The sequence below is a fragment of the Chiloscyllium punctatum genome, chromosome 26, assembly GCF_047496795.1.
Source record: "Chiloscyllium punctatum isolate Juve2018m chromosome 26, sChiPun1.3, whole genome shotgun sequence".
Taxonomy (NCBI): domain Eukaryota; kingdom Metazoa; phylum Chordata; class Chondrichthyes; order Orectolobiformes; family Hemiscylliidae; genus Chiloscyllium; species Chiloscyllium punctatum.
The window spans coordinates 42,686,449-42,705,223 of NC_092764.1; the positions used below are offsets into that span (position 1 = coordinate 42,686,449).

At 40.6% G+C, this 18,775-nt stretch overlaps 1 protein-coding gene across 1 annotated transcript in view; it reads right to left on the reverse strand.

Moving 5' to 3' along the window:
• itfg1 (integrin alpha FG-GAP repeat containing 1) overlaps positions 1 to 18,775 on the reverse strand; it is a 251,148-nt gene that overhangs the window by 207,530 nt on the left and 24,843 nt on the right. Inside the window, exon 5 of the mRNA XM_072596239.1 lies at positions 15,968 to 16,048. Coding sequence (XP_072452340.1) covers positions 15,968 to 16,048 — 81 coding nt within the window. The remainder of the gene's footprint in view (positions 1 to 15,967; positions 16,049 to 18,775) is intronic.

The window sequence follows — 18,775 nt, forward strand, 5'->3', positions numbered from 1 at the left end:
GCCTTTAAAGAGCTGTTATAATTGTGCCACTCGTTTCACAAGCCATTGGAAAACATAGATTTCATTTCATCGGCAGTCCCTCACAGACCAGATGACTTTCACCCTTGCTGAAAAATTTGTTGCTGGAAAAGCTCAGCAGGTCAGGCAGCATCCAAGGAGCAGGAGAATTGACGTTTCGGGCATAAGCCCTTCTTCAGAACACCCAGGCTTATGCCAATTCTCCTGCTCCTTGGATGCTGCCTGACCTGCTGCGCTTTTCCAGCAACACATTTTTCAGCTCTGATCTCCAGCATCTGCAGTCCTCACTTTCTTTCACCCTTGGGGTGAGTCTGTAAATGGATGTACAGTCTGATGTGGCTTCCGCAGACCTTGCCACATTTGGGGCAAAATGTGGTTGTGGGTAGGAGTGGATGGGGCATTGCTGTGACAGTACACTCCTCATGCTGTTTTCACCTAGCTTCCGCTATTTCCCCAATGATAAGTCTCAAGGTGCTCGATGCCTTCCCAGACTGTCCTATACTTCAGGCGGTCTTGGGCTAGTGATTCCCAGGTGTTGATGGGAATGCTGCACTTTGCCAGTGAGAGCTGGAGGGATCCCTTCAGCATTTCCGCTGTCCACCCGAGGCTTGCCCGCCATTTTGGAGCTGGGAGTACAGCAGCACTTAGGGAGTCTCGTATCAGTGATGCGGACGATGTGCCCAGTCCATCACAGCCAATCAAGCATTAATCAGTGCCTCAACGCTGGGAATGTTAGCCTGATCAAGGACATGGGTGCTCGTGCATCTGTCTTCCCAACAGATTTACAGGATCTTGCACAGGCAATGTTGGTGGCAGTGCTCCAATGCCTTAAAGTGTTTTCTACAGATGGTCCACATCTCAACTATATAAGAGGACGGGAACCACTACAGCTCTATAGATCACGAATTTGCTATTAAATCTAATGTTGTTCTCGAATTCTCGAACATCCATATCCTCAGGTGGCTGAAGGCTGCATAGGCACATCTAGCACACATTAATCTCTTCATCAATATCTGTTCTAGTCGACATGACACTCCCCAAGTATTGCAAGTTGCCACCATTCTCTAAGGCCTTCCTGTGGATCTTGATAATCAGAGGTTTGCTCCATAATATCAGAAACGTTGGTGGAGGATAGTCATCGTGCAGATGTCTATGCTCTCAAATACCTCCATAAAAAGGTGCTAACAATGATCTGGAGATAGTCTTCGGAGTTTGCACATATGCAAGCACCATCCATGTACTGCAGCTTGATGACATTAGTTGGAATGACTTTGGTTTTGATTTAAAGATGGCAGAGGTTGAATAACTTCCCACTGGCTCTGTGAGTTAGTTCCACTCCAGTGGGGAGCTTGATGATGGCAAGATGAGGTATTACAGCGAGGTATATCAAGAACTGTGCTGGAGTGATGACGCAGCCCTGCTTGATGCTGGTCTGACCGAGGAATGGGTCAATGATGGAGCCATTCCTCATTACAATTTCCATGTCGTCGTGGAGCAGGCTAAAGATGGTGACAAACTTTGTGGTGCAGCCAAAGAGGAGAATGACGCTCCATAATGCTTCCCAGTTGGTGGTGTCAAAGGTCTTTGTAAAGTTGAAGAGGGTCGCATGCAGGGGTAGGTTCTTTTCTCTGTATTTCTCATGTAGCTGTTGCATGGTAAAAATCATGTCCATGGTGCCCCGCAGTAGCCAGAAACCACACTGTGATTCTAGCAACAATGCCTTAGCCACAGAGAGGAGACAGTTGAGGAGGGCCTTGACAATGAGTTTTCCAATGGTTGACAGCAGGGAGATTCTCCTGTAGTTTCCACAGTCAGACTTGCTCACTCTTTATTAAAAATGCTCACCTGATGGAGTGGATCCAGTGGTGAAGTGGGTGGGTTGCCTAGTGTCCGTACTAGTCTACATTTGAACAAGGCGCTCCAGGGTGCCCATAGATCTGTTACCTGTTTTTGGGTAGAATTTATGTAAGGGTCTGTAGCATCTTCCTGCTGGTTGCCATTGCCTCCAGAATATGCTTGGGTCACTGCTTAGTGGGGCAGCTCCTCTTGGCCTTCCTTACTCTGGCTGGCCAGGTGTTGCTGCATAACTGGCACTTTCTCCTCTCCAATTGGGGTAAATGTGCCAGGCTTCCACTGGAGGATTGTATTTGCTCAGACTTGTCCAGATTGGGGGTTCGACAGTGATGATGCTTTGGTCCAGGTAGCGTTTGGCTGTCCACCCTGCATTGTTTTGCCACAATGGGGGGGCCTGGGCTTTTCATAGGGAAGGTACAGGCTGATGAGCTTAATTATGGCCAACATGGGAGATTAAGAGATCACTAAGCTCAATTGTGGCATTGAACTTCATTTGAACACATCTCAATTGTGGCAGGAGAAATGTCAGAATGGATCAAGGCGAGGAGTTAAAATGATAAGTGACATGAAGTTTCAGTTCACACTTGTACGCCAGAGAGGTTATTCCACAAAGTTAGTCTTCTCATAATGGAGGAGATAAGATCACAAGACACAGGAACACATGGTGGCCATTTAGCCCACCAAATCTGCTCCATTCAGTGAGATCACAGCTGACCTGATAACTCTCAGCTCCACTTTCCTGCCTTTTCCCCCCAAAACCTCGATTCTTTTACAGATTATAGATCGGAGTCTGTCAGCTTTGAGTACACTGAATGACTTAGCTGCAACAGCCCTAGGAGGAGAAAGAGGCCTAGAAGGAAATTATCTCTTCAAAGCTAATCTGCCCAATCTCCTAACAATCTTGTATGTTTCAATAAGGCTGCCTCTCATTGTTCTAAATTCCAATAAAGTAAAAGTCCATCCTACTTTACTTCCATCTATAAGTCATTCTTTTCACACTTGGAACCAGCCTAACAAACCTTACCTGAACTGTCTCCAATGCCATAAGACCATAAGACATAGGAGTGGAAGTAAGGCCATTTGGCCCATCGAGTCCACTCCGCCATTCAATCATGGCTGATGGGCACTTCAACTCCACTTACCCGCATTCTCCCCGTAGCCCTTAATTCCCCGAGACAACAAGAATCTATCAATCTCTGCCTTGAGATCTCTATCTATGGTATTGAATGACATAGCGTCGGATGATGTGGAGTCTGTGTGGGTGGAATTGAGGAACCACAAAGGCAAAAAAACCATAATTGGAGTTGTGTACAGACCTCCTAACAGTGGTCAGGACCAGGGACGCAACATGTACCGGGAAATAGAGAAGGCATGTCAGAAAGGCAAGGTTACATTGATCATGGGTGACTTCAATATGCAGGTGGACTGGGTAAATAATGTTGCTAGTGGATCTAAAGAAAGGGAATTCATGGAATGCTTACAGGATGGCTTTTTGGAACAGCTAGTCATGGAGCCCACAAGAGAGCAGGCTATTCTGGACCTAGTGCTTTGCAATGAACCAGACTCTATAAAAGATCTTAAAGTAAGGGAACCCTTAGGAAGTAGCGACCATAATATGGTAGAGTTCAGTCTGGAGTTTGAAAGGGAGAAGGCGAAATCTGATGTAATGGTGTTACAGTTGAATAAAGGTAATTATGAGGGCATGAGAGAGGAACTGACTAAAATAGACTGGAAGCAGAGGCTAACCGGGAAGACACTAGAGCAAAAATGGCAGGAGTTTGTAGGTATAATTGAGGACACTGTACAGAGGTTCATTCCCAAGAAAAGAAAGATTAACCGGGGAGGGATTAGACAACCTTGGCTGACAAAGGAAGTCAGGAAATGTATTAAAGAAAAAGAGAGATCCTATAAAGTGGCTAAGAACAGTGGGAAATCAGAAGATTGGGAAGGATACAAAAGCAAACAGAGGATAACAAAGAGTGTAATAAGAAATGAGAGGATCAAATATGAAGGTAGGCTAGCCAGTAATATTAGAAATAATAGTAAAAGTTTCTTTCAGTACATAAGAAACAAACGACAGGCAAAAGTAGACATTGGGCCACTTCAAACTGATGCAGGGAGCCTAGTGATGGGAGATAAGGAAATAGCAGGAGAACTTAACAAGTACTTTGCGTCAGTTTTCACAGTGGAAGACAGGAGTAATATCCCAAAAATTAAAGGGTGTCACGGGGCTGAGTTGAGTATGGTTGCCATTACGAAAGAGATAGTGCTAGAAAAGTTAAAAAGTCTTAAAATTGATAAATCTCCTGGCCCCGATGGGATACACCCTAGAGTTCTGAGAGAGGTTGCTGAGGAAATAGCAGAGGCATTGGTTGAGATCTTTCAAGAGTCACTGGAGTCAGGAAAGGTCCCGGACGATTGGAAGATGGCTGTAGTAACCCCCTTGTTCAAGAAAGGATCAAGGCAAAAGATGGAAAATTATAGGCCAATCAGCTTAACCTCGGTTGTGGGTAAAATTCTAGAATCCATCATTAAGGATGAGGTTTCTAAATTCTTGGAAGAGCAGAGTCTGATTAGAACAAGTCAACATGGATTTAGTAAAGGGAGGTCATGCCTGACAAACCTGTTGGAATTTTTTGAAGAGGTAACAAGTAGGTTAGACCAGGGGAACCCAGTGGATGTGGTCTATCTGGACTTTCAAAAGGCCTTTGATAAGGTGCCACACGGGAGACTGCTGAGCAAGGTGAGGGCCCATGGTGTTCGAGGTGAGCTGCTGGGATGGATTGAGGATTGGCTATCTAACAGAAGGCAGAGAGTTGGGATAAAAGGTTCTTTTTCAGAATGGCAGCCGGTGACGAGCGGTGTCCCGCAGGGTTCGGTGCTGGGGCCACAGCTGTTCGCATTATATATTAATGATTTGGATGAGGGAACCGGGGGCATTCTAGCGAAGTTTGCCGATGATACAAAGTTAGGTGGACAGGCAGGTAGTACTGAGGAAGTGGGGAGGCTACAGAAGGATCTAGACAGGTTGGGAGAGTGGTCCAGGAAATGGCTGATGGAATTTAACGTGAGCAAGTGCGAGGTCTTGCACTTTGGCAAAAAGAATATAGGAATGGACTACTTTCTAAATGGTGAGAAACTTAATAAAGCCAAAGCACAAAGGGATCTGGGAGTGCTAGTCGAGGATTCTCTAAAGGTAAACATGCAGGTTGAGTCTGTGATTAAGAAAGCGAATGCAATGTTGTCTCTTATCTCAAGAGGGTTGGAATATAAAAGCAGAGATGCACTACTAAGACTTTATAAAGCTCTGGTTAGGCCCCATTTGGAGTACTGTGTCCAGTTTTGGTCCCCACACCTCAGGAAGGACATACTGGCACTGGAACGTGTCCAGCGGAGATTCACACGGATGATCCCTGGAATGACAGGTCTAGCATATGAGGAACGGCTGAGGATACTGGGATTGTATTCGTTGGAGTTTAGAAGATTAAGGGGAGATCTAATAGAGACGTACAAAATAATACATGGCTTTGAAAAGGTGGATGCTAGAAAATTGTTTCTGTTAGGCGAGGAGACTAGGACCCGTGGACACAGCCTTAGAACTAGAGGGGGTCATTTCAGAACGGAAATGCGGAGACATTTCTTCAGCCAGAGAGTGGTGGGCCTGTGGAATTCATTGCCACGGAGTGCAGTGGAAGCCGGGACGCTAAATGTCTTCAAGGCCGAGATTGATAGGTTCTTGTTGTCTAGAGGAATTAAGGGCTACGGGGAGAATGCTGGCAAGTGGAGCTGAAATGTGCATCAGCCATGATTGAATGGCGGAGTGGACTCGATGGGCCGAATGGCCTTACTTCCACTCCTATGTCTTATGGTCTTATGAAGACATTTAGCATCCCGGCCTCCACTGCACTTTGCGGCAATGAATTCCATCAATGAATGCCAGCAACTCTTCCCCTAAGTAAGGGCTCAAACTCCTAACAGTATTCTAGCTTTGGTCTGACTGGTGTAATTTTAGTAAGATCTCTCTAACTTTATACTTCATCCCCTTTTAAATATTAACCAATATTTCATTTGACTTCCCTACTGCCCACTGTAGTTGACTGAAGCATGCATTGATGCTAGCTTTTTGTGATAATTGCACAAGGACTCCCAAATCCCTCTGTGCTCTAACTGTTTAAGGTCTTTAGTTATTTAAATAATATCCAGTGATTCTGTTCTTCCTGTTGAAATGTCTTACCTCACATTTTCTCACGTTACATTCCATCTGCCAAGTTTTTGTCCATTCACTTTACTTGTCTATATCTCTGCAGATTCTTTGCAAATGACACAAAATTAGGTGGAAAGACAAGTGGTGACGTTGATACAAACTTGACTGCAGTACATTCACTTTTCCCATCCATGTAATTAATATATACCATAAATAATTATGGCCTCAGCACTGATCCTTCATAGCATTCCACGACTTACAGGTTGTCAACTTGAAAATACTCTGCTTATCCCAACTCTGTCAATTATTTAGCCAATTTTCTGTCCATGCTAATATACTAGCTCCAAAACCATGAGCTCTTATCTTAAGTAGTTTAATATGTGGCACCATATCAAATGTCTTAAAAATCCAAATACATCTCACATTCTGCGTTACCTTTTCTTATCCTGTTTGTTACCACTTGAAAGAATTTTAGTACATTTGTCAGGCTTGCTTTCCCTTCATGAAGCCATGCTGAGCCTGCTTGATCATATTATAATGTTTCTAAATGCTCTGCAAATGCATCCTTTATAATAGACACTAACATTTTCTCAAGAACAGATGTTAAAGCTAACTATACAATAGTGAGACTTCTCAGGATGTGAATGTGCTGGTAAAGTCAGCATTCATTGTCGATCATTAACTGCCTTTGAGAAGTAGCATTAATCCTTTTTGAACTACCTTGGTCCTGTAGTGAAGTGATTTTCAGACTATAGATGGGTAGGGAGTTCTAGGATCATAATCCACTGTGCAAGAAAGAATATATTAGAAGTTTAAATCAGGATGGCATGTGAATGGGAGTGCCAAAAACAATCCTTTTTTTTTAAATATTAAAAAGTGAAAGATTATTCCTAATTCAACATTTTAATCATGGCATTAAAAGTAATTAATCAAAATTAGAAGACAGCTTGCTGAAATGATTACATTTCACACACACTCCAATGTGATCTTGGTGTCAAAATCACTTTAAACTTATAGTTGGAATTTAGCTCCATTGTCCATATTTGAACCAAGGCTATAAGGTCAGAAGTTGAATGACCCCAGCAGAACCTAAGCAAGTGCTGTCTGATGGCACCGTCCAATATTTTAATGATTGAGAGTAAACTGAAAAGACAGTAAATTGGCCATATTAGTTTGTCCTACTTTATATATGTATATGAAATACCTGGGAAATTTTTCAAATTCTTGGGCAGATACCACTGTCATAGTAATACTGGTACTGTTTCTATAGGACAGCAGCAAGGTCTGGAGCAGAAATCTTCAGTACCATTGATGGAATATCACAGTCCATCGATCTTACAGTAGCCAGTGGCCCCAACCATTTCCTGATCTTTAGTGCAGTGAAATGGGCAGAAAATTAGCATTTAGGATACAGGGCATCTCTGGAAAAGAGGAATCAATATTGAGAACTGCTAGGCAGTTCCTTCTCAACTGTCACCACTACTGCTACTGGAGGAACAGGACATATCCAGGAATGGTGATGGCCTTCTCTCAAGGTATGATTCCATGAGTATGACTATGTCTTGACCAGCCTGAAAGAAGCTCTTCCAATTTTGGCACAAATTTCAGAAGGAAGATTTTGCAGGGTTGACAGGGCTGTGTTTTCCATCATCATATTCAGAGTTTTCGTTTATGTCAGATGATCCATCTCGTTTCAGAAAGCAATTACATTGTGGGGCTCTGGAGTCAGATGTAGGCCATTTTTAGTAAAAACTCACTTGGTTTACAACAATGTTGTCCTGTTGTTATCATTAGACTTCAAACTCCACAATTTTATTAAATTCCAATAGGATTTGAACCCAGATCCCCAGAACATTACCTGGATGCCTGGGTTACTAGTCTAACAACTATGCCTGCACTTGGGCATTGGCACTCATGTAGGAGCTATGGAGAAATTTTATGCTGGAAGAAGAAAAAGAACCACACAGTGTGGGTGCATGGAATGCATGGCCAGCAGTGGTAGTAGAGTCAGATACATTAGGGACATTTAAGCAACTCCTGGATAGGCACATGGAAGATAGTACAATGATGGGTATGGAGGTTAGTTTGATCTTAGAATAGGACGAAAGATCAGCACAACATCTTTTTTTTTTAAAACTGCTACGGTGTTAGCAGCCTTTGAGGCATTCCAAGCCGGAATGACTATGAGGCTTGATTTTGCAAAGTGAAGATTTGGAACCCCTTGCGATGGACACAGAGGTTTATTGAAATTTGATAATCCAGAGCCACAAATATCTGGATGATCCTGAAAACAAACATTCTGGAGATTACAGCGGATCAGGCAGCATCCGTGGAGAGAAAACAAACTAATGTTTCAAGACTAGATGACTCTTCAGAGCTCTACAGAAGAGAATCCAGACCCGAAATGTTAACTTGCTTTCTCTCCATGGATGCTGCCTGACCTGCTGTGATTGCCAGCCATTTAAACTGTTGTGGTGCATTTGGTCACAGCTGTCCATTAACTTATGTGGGACTTAAATGTTCTTAAGGAGGCGAAGCTGCATTTAATTATAAAATAATATAATTTAAAATAGTTATCTTTTGTGATCAATGTATCTATTTAGTGATTATTGCTTATCTTTGTTTTGTTCAAATTTATGTAAATGAAGATACTTTTGATGTTTCAATTTAAGCCTGCTGCATCTTTTCTTACCCTTGGATCTTCCATGTACTTTATTCTTTAACAAAATAACAGATTCACTGTTCAGTATTGTACAGCTAGGATCACAAAAGTATTTACAGGCGTCAGCCTTGGCTAAGTGATTACGTATTCATACTTGAATCAGGGAATAAGGCTTGCACCTATGGCAAGAACTGAGCCGGTGTCAGTTGACATCCCAATGCAGGACAGTTGTATATTTTGCAGTGTAAGAGGCACCATCATCTTGATGAAATATTAAGCCAAGATTCTGTCATGTAGACAATAAAAGACTCACACGCTCTGTTTGAGGAGGAGCAGAGGGGTTTTCCAGGGCAACATTTATCAATAAACATTAAGTTAACTATTATGATTATTCGATAAGTATCTATTTCTGGGACCTTGCAGGGGTTGCTATATTTCCCTAGCTGGGAACTTATGATTTCCTGAAGTCATCTCAGGACTACACAAATATACATTCTTATTTACCACTTATACTGATGACCTGTTGATCAAACAAAGTAACTAAATTTTACAAATGATACTATGTATGAAAAATGTAATCCTTGATCTTACTCCTAAATGGCCTGGCCCTAATCTTTAAGTCTTCTTGTTTTGGATTCCATCTCCTCGCATTATAAAAATCCTTATAAAAGAACTTAATTGGATTACTGGCCAACATTATAAACTTGTGAATACAAACCCAGTTTATTTTGTCAGCCAAGTCAGCTATCATTCTGTCTGATCTTCATAAGCAATACATATTTGCTAATTTAAGGTATCCAGAAATAAAACAGTGCTACAAATGAAGACTATTTCCACAGAACCTTATGTAATGTGGGGAAAGTGATGTTTTTGACCTCTTATTGATAAATCTATTCCAAATGGAAAGTTTTCTGCTCAACAGCTTTGACCTTCATTAAGTTCTGACGTGTAACAGCATACTAATATTTTAAAAGTAGAGCTCAATATTGCAGCTTGAAGGAGAAGGGTTTTTTTTGTTATATTCCAAGAGTATCACTGTATCAAAACAAAGTTGATCTTCTGACTTCGCTACAGCACACTGAATCAACATGAATCAGAGTTCCTGCTATTATTGTGAATCAAATCCTTTGGAGAAACTATCCAAGTTTTAATTTGCCATTTGCTTTGTCCCACAACATTGTCATCATTACTGAATTGGTGCTTACATCCTTTACAGATGTTTAACACATGAAGGAATAAAGATCATTCACATCCTTAATGGTGAACTGCATTTTATTTATGATCTGTCAGTCTCAGAAAAGGAAAGATAAAGGAAAATACTATACACCCACCTTATGTTCTCAGAATTTACTAAATAACTCATAGTAAAGGAAATATTTTGAGGTATAATTGCTTTTCCAGCATTGGAAAATCCACATTTAATTTGCATGCACAAAAGTCCTGTAAACAGCAATTAGATAAATAATCAGTTTGTATAGTTTGATTGAAGGCTAAATATTGGTCTGGATTGCATGGCAAATCCTTTGCCCTTTTTCTAAAAATGGCACAAGACCTTTTAGTGCCACCGAAGCAAGGAGATTTATTTCATCATCTCATCTTAAAATAAGACATCTCAGGAAATGCAGTTTTCCTGCAGTGATCTAAATGTTTCATATTTTTGTTTTAAAACTGTGGTGGTGCTGCAAAATGTTACGATTAATTTCTGAATGTCAAGTTCCTATCGGTGGGTGAGCAATCAGGAACAGACATAATTATATTAAAAATTAGTGAATAATACAAATTGGCAAAACTCCTGTTCTTTAATTTGTTTGATGGTATAAGAGATTCATGTATCAAGTCAGACCAAAATACAGCTTTAGGATTTCTAAAGTATTTTAGTGAAGCAGATAAATGTTAAAAATAAGCATAAAAACATGCAAATAAGCCTATTTACTGAAAGCACTGCAAATTTCATGTGATCTATGTGGACTTCAGTAAGACGTTCAACAAGGTTCCCCATGGGAGACTGATTAGCAAGGTCAGATCCCATGGAATACAGGGAGAACTAGCCATTGGGATACAGAACTGGCTCAAAGGTAGAAGACAGAGGGTGGTGGTGGTGGAGGGTTGTTTTTCAGACTGGAGGCCTGTGACCAGTGGAGTGCCACAAGGATCGGTACAGGGTCCTCTACTTTTTGTCATTTACATAAATGATTTGGATGTGAGCATAAGAGTTACAGTTAGTAAGTTTGCAGATGACACCAAAATTGGAGGTGGAGTGGACAGCGAAGAGGGTTACCTCAGATTACAACAGGATCTTGATCAGATAGGCCAATGGGCTGAGAAGTGGCAGATGGAGTTTAATTCAGATAAATGAGAGGTGCTGCATTTTGGGAAAGCAAATCTTAGCTGGACTTATACACTTAAAGGTCAGGTCCTAGGAAGTATTGCTGAACAAAGAGACCTTGGAGTGCAGGTTCATAGCCCCTTGAAAGTGGAATTGCAGGTAGATAGGATAGTGAAGGCGGCGTTTGGTAAGCTTTTCTTTATTGGTCAGAATATGGAGTACAGGAGTTGGAGTCATGTTGTGGCTGTACAGGACATTGGTTAGGCCACTGTTGGAATACTGCGTGCAATTCTGGTCTCCTTCCTATCAGAAAGTTGTGGTGAAACTTGAAAGGGTTCTGAAAAGATTTACAATAATGTTGCCAGGATTGAGGATTTGAGCTATAGAGAGAGACTGAACAGCCAGGGGCTGTTTTCCCTGGAACATCGGAGGCTGAGGGGTGACCTTATAGAGGTTTACAAAATTATGAGGGGCATGGATAGGATAAATGAGGCAAAGTCTTTTCCGTGGTGTTGAGGAGTCCAGAACCTGAGGGCATAGGTTTAGGGTGAGAGGGGAAATACATAAAAGAGACCTAAGGGGCAACTTTTTCAAGCACAGGGTGGTACGTGTATGGAATGAGCTGCCAGAGGAAGTGGTGGAGGCTGGTACAATTGCAACATTTAAATGACATTTGGATGGATATATGAATAGGAAGGGTTTGGAGGGATATGCGCCGGGTGCTGGCAGGTGGGACTAGATTGCATTGGGATATCTGGTTGGACCAAGGGTCTGTTTCCATGCTGTACAACTCTATGACTCTAATTTTGTTCAATATTAAGTATCAGGAAGTATAAAATTCAATAATATGACTATTTCTTAGAATGTCAATAACTGTTGAATGTCAGTGATTTTAGCCAGGTTGCAGGCTGCTAATTTCTTTATTCAGAGGATAATGGAGTTACTGGCTAGATTGGCAATGAATACCCATCATACATTGCCCTGAAAAACGTGATGGTGAGCTGCCGTTTTGGACCTCTGCCCACAACATCATTAGGGGGCGCCAGGATTTTAACCCAACGACAGCAAAGAAATGGTGATATACTTTCAAGATAGATTATGAATGGCTTGGAAAGTAACTTATTGATGGTATCTGCTATTTCTGTTGTATGGATAGTAACTTCTGAAGGTGCTGTCTAAGGAACATTGGAGAATTTATGCAGTGCATCTTCTACATTGTATATCGTGCTGCTACTGAGTATTGGCGAAGGAGGGAGGAAATTTTTGTGGGTGTGATGTCAATTAAACAGACTTTGTCCAAATAGTGTCAAATTTCTTGAATAGTGTTGGGGCTGCATTCATCTTGGCAATTTCTGACTTGCATCTTGTAGATAGTGGACAAGGTTTGGGTGACAGGAGAAAATTCACTTGCTGCAGTATACCTAGCCTCAGACCTGCTCTTGTAGATGCAGTATTTATACAGTGAGGCCACATCAGTTTCTGGTAAATAGTAACTCCCAGGTTTCAGATAATGGGAGATTCAATTATGGTAATGCCATTGAACATCAACACATGATTATTTCTAACAAAATCTAACCAAACAATCATTCATATGTGCAAGGCAAATGTTACTTAACACTTGCCAGCTACTACGTCCAGTTTCCAGCAAGCTTCCCCAATTTGTTAGGACTTTCCAAATTGTTTAGATCCATGCCAAAGAGTGAACTGGCTCCCCTTGTTTATTTGGTCAGTTTCTTAGTTGGTTGCAACTAGGTTAATTAAAATAAAGTCTTTTCCCTTGTGGATATCATTCTCCCATACTAAATGAATTTATGCTTTTAAAAGGAATAATTTATTCGGATTTTCTTGTTTTAATAAAAGTTTATTAGTTATTAAATGCATGGACGTTTAACATACACACACGCATTAGAACAGAATGTCAGGAGAAGATACAAATTAAAAAAAAAAGGTACATGGATCAGTCTCTGGGTCGTGTGTTATATGGAACAGGCCAGACTGCCTCAAAACGTTTCAAGAAAGTAGTCCAGACCCTAACTTTGCTAGTTGTTTTAAGCAGGTGTGAAGTGGATATGCCTGGAGTAATGCAGCTGACCCAACCACTGACTTTTAAACAACCCAAAATTTATTTGCAAGATCATCAAATGAAATACCGACAAGAGAACAGAATACTGAATAACTTAACCTTTCTGAAAACCCAACAAATTTTCCCAACTTAATGATGCTGTTTAAAATACTTGCAACAATCCCCATAAACACCCTTTTGCAAAAAAAAAGGAAACATCCAACATAAGTTCTTACGGGAGAGATGTCATAGAGGGTGGATCAGCATGGACTTGCTTATTTAGGTCCAGCAGCTTCACTACTGACCACCTACTAAAACCAAATCAACGAAGAGAAAAGGTAAGCTGGGAGAACTGGCCATTCTCCTTTCATTGTACAAGCTAGGTCCACTACTTTTCATCGTTTATATATAAATGACTTGGATGAGAGCATTAGAAGCATGGTTAGTAAGTTTGCAGATAACACCAAAATTGAAGGTGTAGTGGATAGCGAAGGAGGTTACCTCAGATCACAATGGAATCTTGATCAGATGGACCAAGGGGCTGAGTGGCAGATGGAGTTTAATTTAGATAAATGCGAGTGCTGCATTTTGGGAAAGCAAATCTTAGCAGGACTCATACACTTAATGGTAAGGTCCTAGGGAGTGTTGCTGAACAAAGGGATCTTGGAGGGCAGGTTCATAGCTCCTTGAAAGTGGAGTCGCAGGTAGATAGAATAGTGAAGGCGGCGTCTGGTATGCTTTCCTTTATTGGTCAGAGTATTGAGTCCAGGAGTTGGGAGGTCATGTTGTGGCTGTACAGGACATTGGTTTGGCCACTTCTGGAATACTGCGTGCAATTCTGGTTTCCTTCCTATCAGAAAGTTGTGGTGAAACTTGAAAGGGTTCAGAAAAGATTTATAAGGATGTTGCGAGGGTTGGAGGATTTGAGCTATAGGGAGAGGTTGAATAAGCTAGGGCTATTTTCCCTGGAGCGTCAGAGGCTGAGGGGTGATGTTATAGAGGCGTATAAAATTATGAGGGGCATGGATAGAATAAAATTAGAGGGCATAGGTTTAGGGTGAGAGGGGAAAGATAAAGAAGAGATCTAAGGGGCAACTTTTTCACACAGATGGTGGTGTGTGTATGGAATGAGCTGCCAGAGGAAGTGGTGGAGGCTGGTACAATTGCAACATTTAAAAGACATCTGGATGGGTACATGAATCGGAAGTGTTTGGAGAGATATGAGCCAGTGCTGGCAAGTGGGACTAGATTAAGTTGGGATATCTGGCTCTACATAAATGCATTGGATCGAAGGAACTGTTTCTGTGGTGAACATCTCTATGACTCTAAGTGCTTTTTTAAAAACCTTGAAAGCCTTTTGCCCAACTCAGTATTTGTTAGCTATAATCAAACTGGTCCTAAAACCCTTCAAACCTGGACCTCCCAAATTCTCTGCATTTACAAACCCTCTAGGGAAAAAAAAACAAGGATAACATAACCTTGTTTAAAGGAGCAGCATCATCACATGTATGATCTATGCAGTGTCCCATCCAGTGCCATTAGGAAGTGGTAGTAGCAGTTGGTAATGCACCCTCAGTGATGCAAGACTGTGGAGTGATTTAGGCGACAGGTGATACAGAATGGAATAAAGGTCAGGCATTGGAGTCCATAAAAAAAATGTGTGTATAGGGTGCTTGATAGGAAGGGCAGGCGTGGTTTTCAGCACACATTCCTGATACTTGACATTTCATCAGGCACGGGCTGCTTTTTGGATCTTTAAATAGATCCAACAAGAATAAAGTAATCCTCCAACCAAAGCATTCAGAAACAGAAGAGCTGACACTGGAATGCAGTCTGGAAATAGGTTTTACTTAAATTAATGAACAACAAATGTGTGTATGACTTTTTTCCCCTAAAGTGATCATGCTATTTACTTACTCAAATAGTAATTTTAATTTACTCTAATAATTCAGACAACATAAAGTACATTCAAACGCTTCAGCTACTATGTGGGTTTTGTAAATATTTATATTTTGTAGAAGTGACATGGTTTATTCAGATGACAGAATTCCATTAGCAGCTGAATAATTAACTCCTTCATGTGGAACTTAATTGCAACATCAAGATGGCGGCAGAGTAGGATGCTTCTGCTGGAGCTCTTCTGCTCACTTGTCCTTTTTTATCCCCCCCCTTGTGTTTTCCCCTCTTTTCTTCCCTTAGTACTGGCAGCAAGTTACCGGGGCCTGCGATCTCCAGAGCAGCGCATGGGGAAGCAGCCTCGGAGCAGCACACAGGCAGCAACTCCTGGACAGAGCCCAGAAGAGGAGAGGCAGTCCTGGAACTTACCTTGGAGCAGCTGAGTACCGGTATGGAGCTGACAGGGCTTGGAGACGAGCAGGGACAGCTGTTGGACTGGGGTCGTTCACAGGCAGTCAGACCTCATGTGGAGGCCCTGCGCTGAGCTACTACAATGAAAATATCTATCAAAATTTCCTACTTTAATGTCAACCCTTTAAATGATGTCGTATTTTTAAACTTATTTTTCAACTCTGTAAAGCAATGCAATTACTTTTATTCCACTGCTGCATCCAAGAATGTACGTAGGTACTTGTACCTAAGGTGTCGCCATAATGAGGCAGGTGTTGTAAAAGCTTTTTACCATACTTCTACAAATGGAGTACACGTTAACAATGAAAGGATATTCTGCATTGATTTATTCAAATTGACAGAACTACAAAGGGTATAAACAGATATTTGCTTTTACTACAAAAAAAAATTTGAGGTGGTTGGAGCTGAAACCTAGCTAAATGTATTTTAAACATAATTACTTGTATGGAACGCAGTATGAATGCCAGTGCCTACCTTCCAATCAATGAGCATATCTGTGGCTTTGTGTTCCCTTTGATGGTTCCAAATATGTCAGGTATCATATCACCATTAAAACTGAAAGGGAATAAATATGACTTTAGCCAAACAGAATTTAAAGGGATCAGATAACCAAGACTTTCAATCAAATTAAGTAAAACATTGAAAAACGCAACACCTTTCACACTTCATCACAATTGTACTGCATGGCAGGAAAATTGTGTACTACATCAGAAAAAGGAGAAAACGCTATTTTTAAAGAAAGCAAAAATGAAAACAGGAACACAAACAGAATTATTTATTCCCTCAGGTTTGTTTTACTGTTTAATTAGATCATGACCGATCTGCATCAGATCGCCATTTATCCATGTTGCTTTCATATCCCTAAATAGCCTTGATAGCAAAATGATCACACTCACTGTTGAAACTTACCACTGTCTTAACTTCAATAGCTTCATGGCAAACACATTATACAATGTATCTCAGACAGTTGGGTACTGTGGCCAGTTTTAAAAAAATACCTATATTATACAGAATGTCAGTACCAATTGGTGTAACTCTCAGAACAACTACTAAAAGCCATTTTCAGTATTTAATTTAGGCAGTGCTCAAACCTTCCAATTCACCATTTCCTATTTTCTGAAAATAGTGGATGAATTTTATCTGCAACATTCCACTAACTGAATTTGCAACTTGTGGAATCATAGACTAAAAAGAAATATCATAAATTTAATAAAATAGCCAGCAAACTCAAAAAGAGAACACAAAAACAATTGCTGAAACATGTTATGATACAGGTACGCTGCATTTATATTAGAGATCTACATGAATAGTTTGACTTCACAATGCATTGCCACAAGCTAAACAAAAAATATAGTCTGAAAAATTACTTCCCCTTCAAAGAAAATCAAGAAATAGTAATCCAGTTAAGTTTGAAACTAGAAGTATCTTCCCCCTCTGCATTTCAAATTTATATGCAATACAATCACAATATGAATACTGTAATTATGTATATGAACATACACCATGTCATTTAATACAGGCTTCTATTTAATCAAATTTTTCCTCAGTTCCACAAATGCATTCAAGTTAGTGCTGTAATTGAAAACGTTTTAAACGGTAACATAATTTTAACCAGCATCCACACTGATTTAAATTGCTACCAATCCCCAAGCATCATATGCTGATTAAGTTTTTAATATCCATAAAGTTAAAGTCTAAGGTGGTAACAAATATGCTTTACTTTCATCAAGGCAAAAATTCCCAGGATTAGAGTGGTGCTGGAAAAGCACAGCAGGGGGAAAAAAAAATCAACGTTTCGGGCTTTTGCCTGAAACATCAACTTTCCTACTCCTCGGATGCTGCCTGACCTACTGTGCTTTTCCAGCACCAGTCTAACCTAGACTCTGATCTCCAGCAACTGCAGTCTTCACCTTTGCCTTAAACATTCTCAGGAGTTAACTCTTAGAGAAACAACAAATTTAAGCCTGAATTTGCTGGCAAGCTTTCCCTATGCATACCATGCAACCAATTTGATTTGTTAACTCGTGACAAATACAAGGACGTGAATGGTATAGCCAATCACTTAAACAGACCAAGGCACTATAGAAATCTTACATCATAACTTATGCAAGGAACTAGAAGGGAAAGCAGTTACATTTAAAATTTTGTAAAGCCAACTCTGAAAACAAATTTGATTATAAGGATAAGTGAATTGCTCTAAAACAAATTCCAGTCAGTTGTTGTTTGCAAGAACATTACAAGCCATGTTTTGCACTGTTCACATCTTGATATAAAAATGTTGTAAACTCTGAAAGTCAAGTGACAAGTTACTGTGGTGCTCCTTGGTCAGTGAAATTTTACCCTAAAATGTATTGGTCTTTCTCAAAAATAATTTGTCAAGAAGCTGGAAGCCCAACTGGATGAGTCTTTCTTCAATTGTCACATGATATATTCAAAAGTATTGTCGGTCCACAATACAAAGTTTGAAAACCATGACTCTCATCATGTCCACTGAAGTTGGAAATCTTAAACTGCCTCGCATTCCTGATTTAAGAATAAAATTTTGTACTTCTGTTCCCATGTTGTATGACTATGACTCCATATACTTGAACTGAACAACAATAAATTCCAGGCTCGAGGCAAAGGGACAATTTTGGTGGGATAAAAAAGTCCAATGGGGGTTTGAAACATTAAATTATTACTTCAATGGATGCAGTTAAAAAGCTTTGTGCATTTGATTAAATTAGATTCCCTACAGTGCGGAAACAGACCCTTCGGCCCACCAAGTCCACACCGACCCTCCGAAGAGCAACCCACCCAGACCCATTCCCCTACATTTAACCCTGCACCTAACATGATGGGCAATTTAGAATGGCCAATTCATCTGACCTGCACATCTTTGAACTGTGGGAGGAAACCGGAGCACCCAGAGGAAACCCACGCAGTTCTCAATACTTGTGGGAGCTCATCCAGCTAGAGCCATTTGAATAATAAAAAAAAAGACAGGTAACATGGTTGGCTCAAATTACCACGTGAACTGGTTGCTGCTTAATGGAATTTCCTAAGCTTTGCTGAACCACTATCGTTCGATTCATAATTAAAACATTCAAAAAATATGACACTGGCTGTGTCTTTTGTGCCATGATCTGATTTAAAAGCCAATTCACAGATTTTATATTTGATGCACTATTATACCTTTTAATTGTCCAGGTATCTAAACACCAATGACAGGACTGACCCGGTTTCAACAGCTAATTCTAACAGTGAAGTTAAAAGATATCAGTCTTTCAAATATGTGGTCAA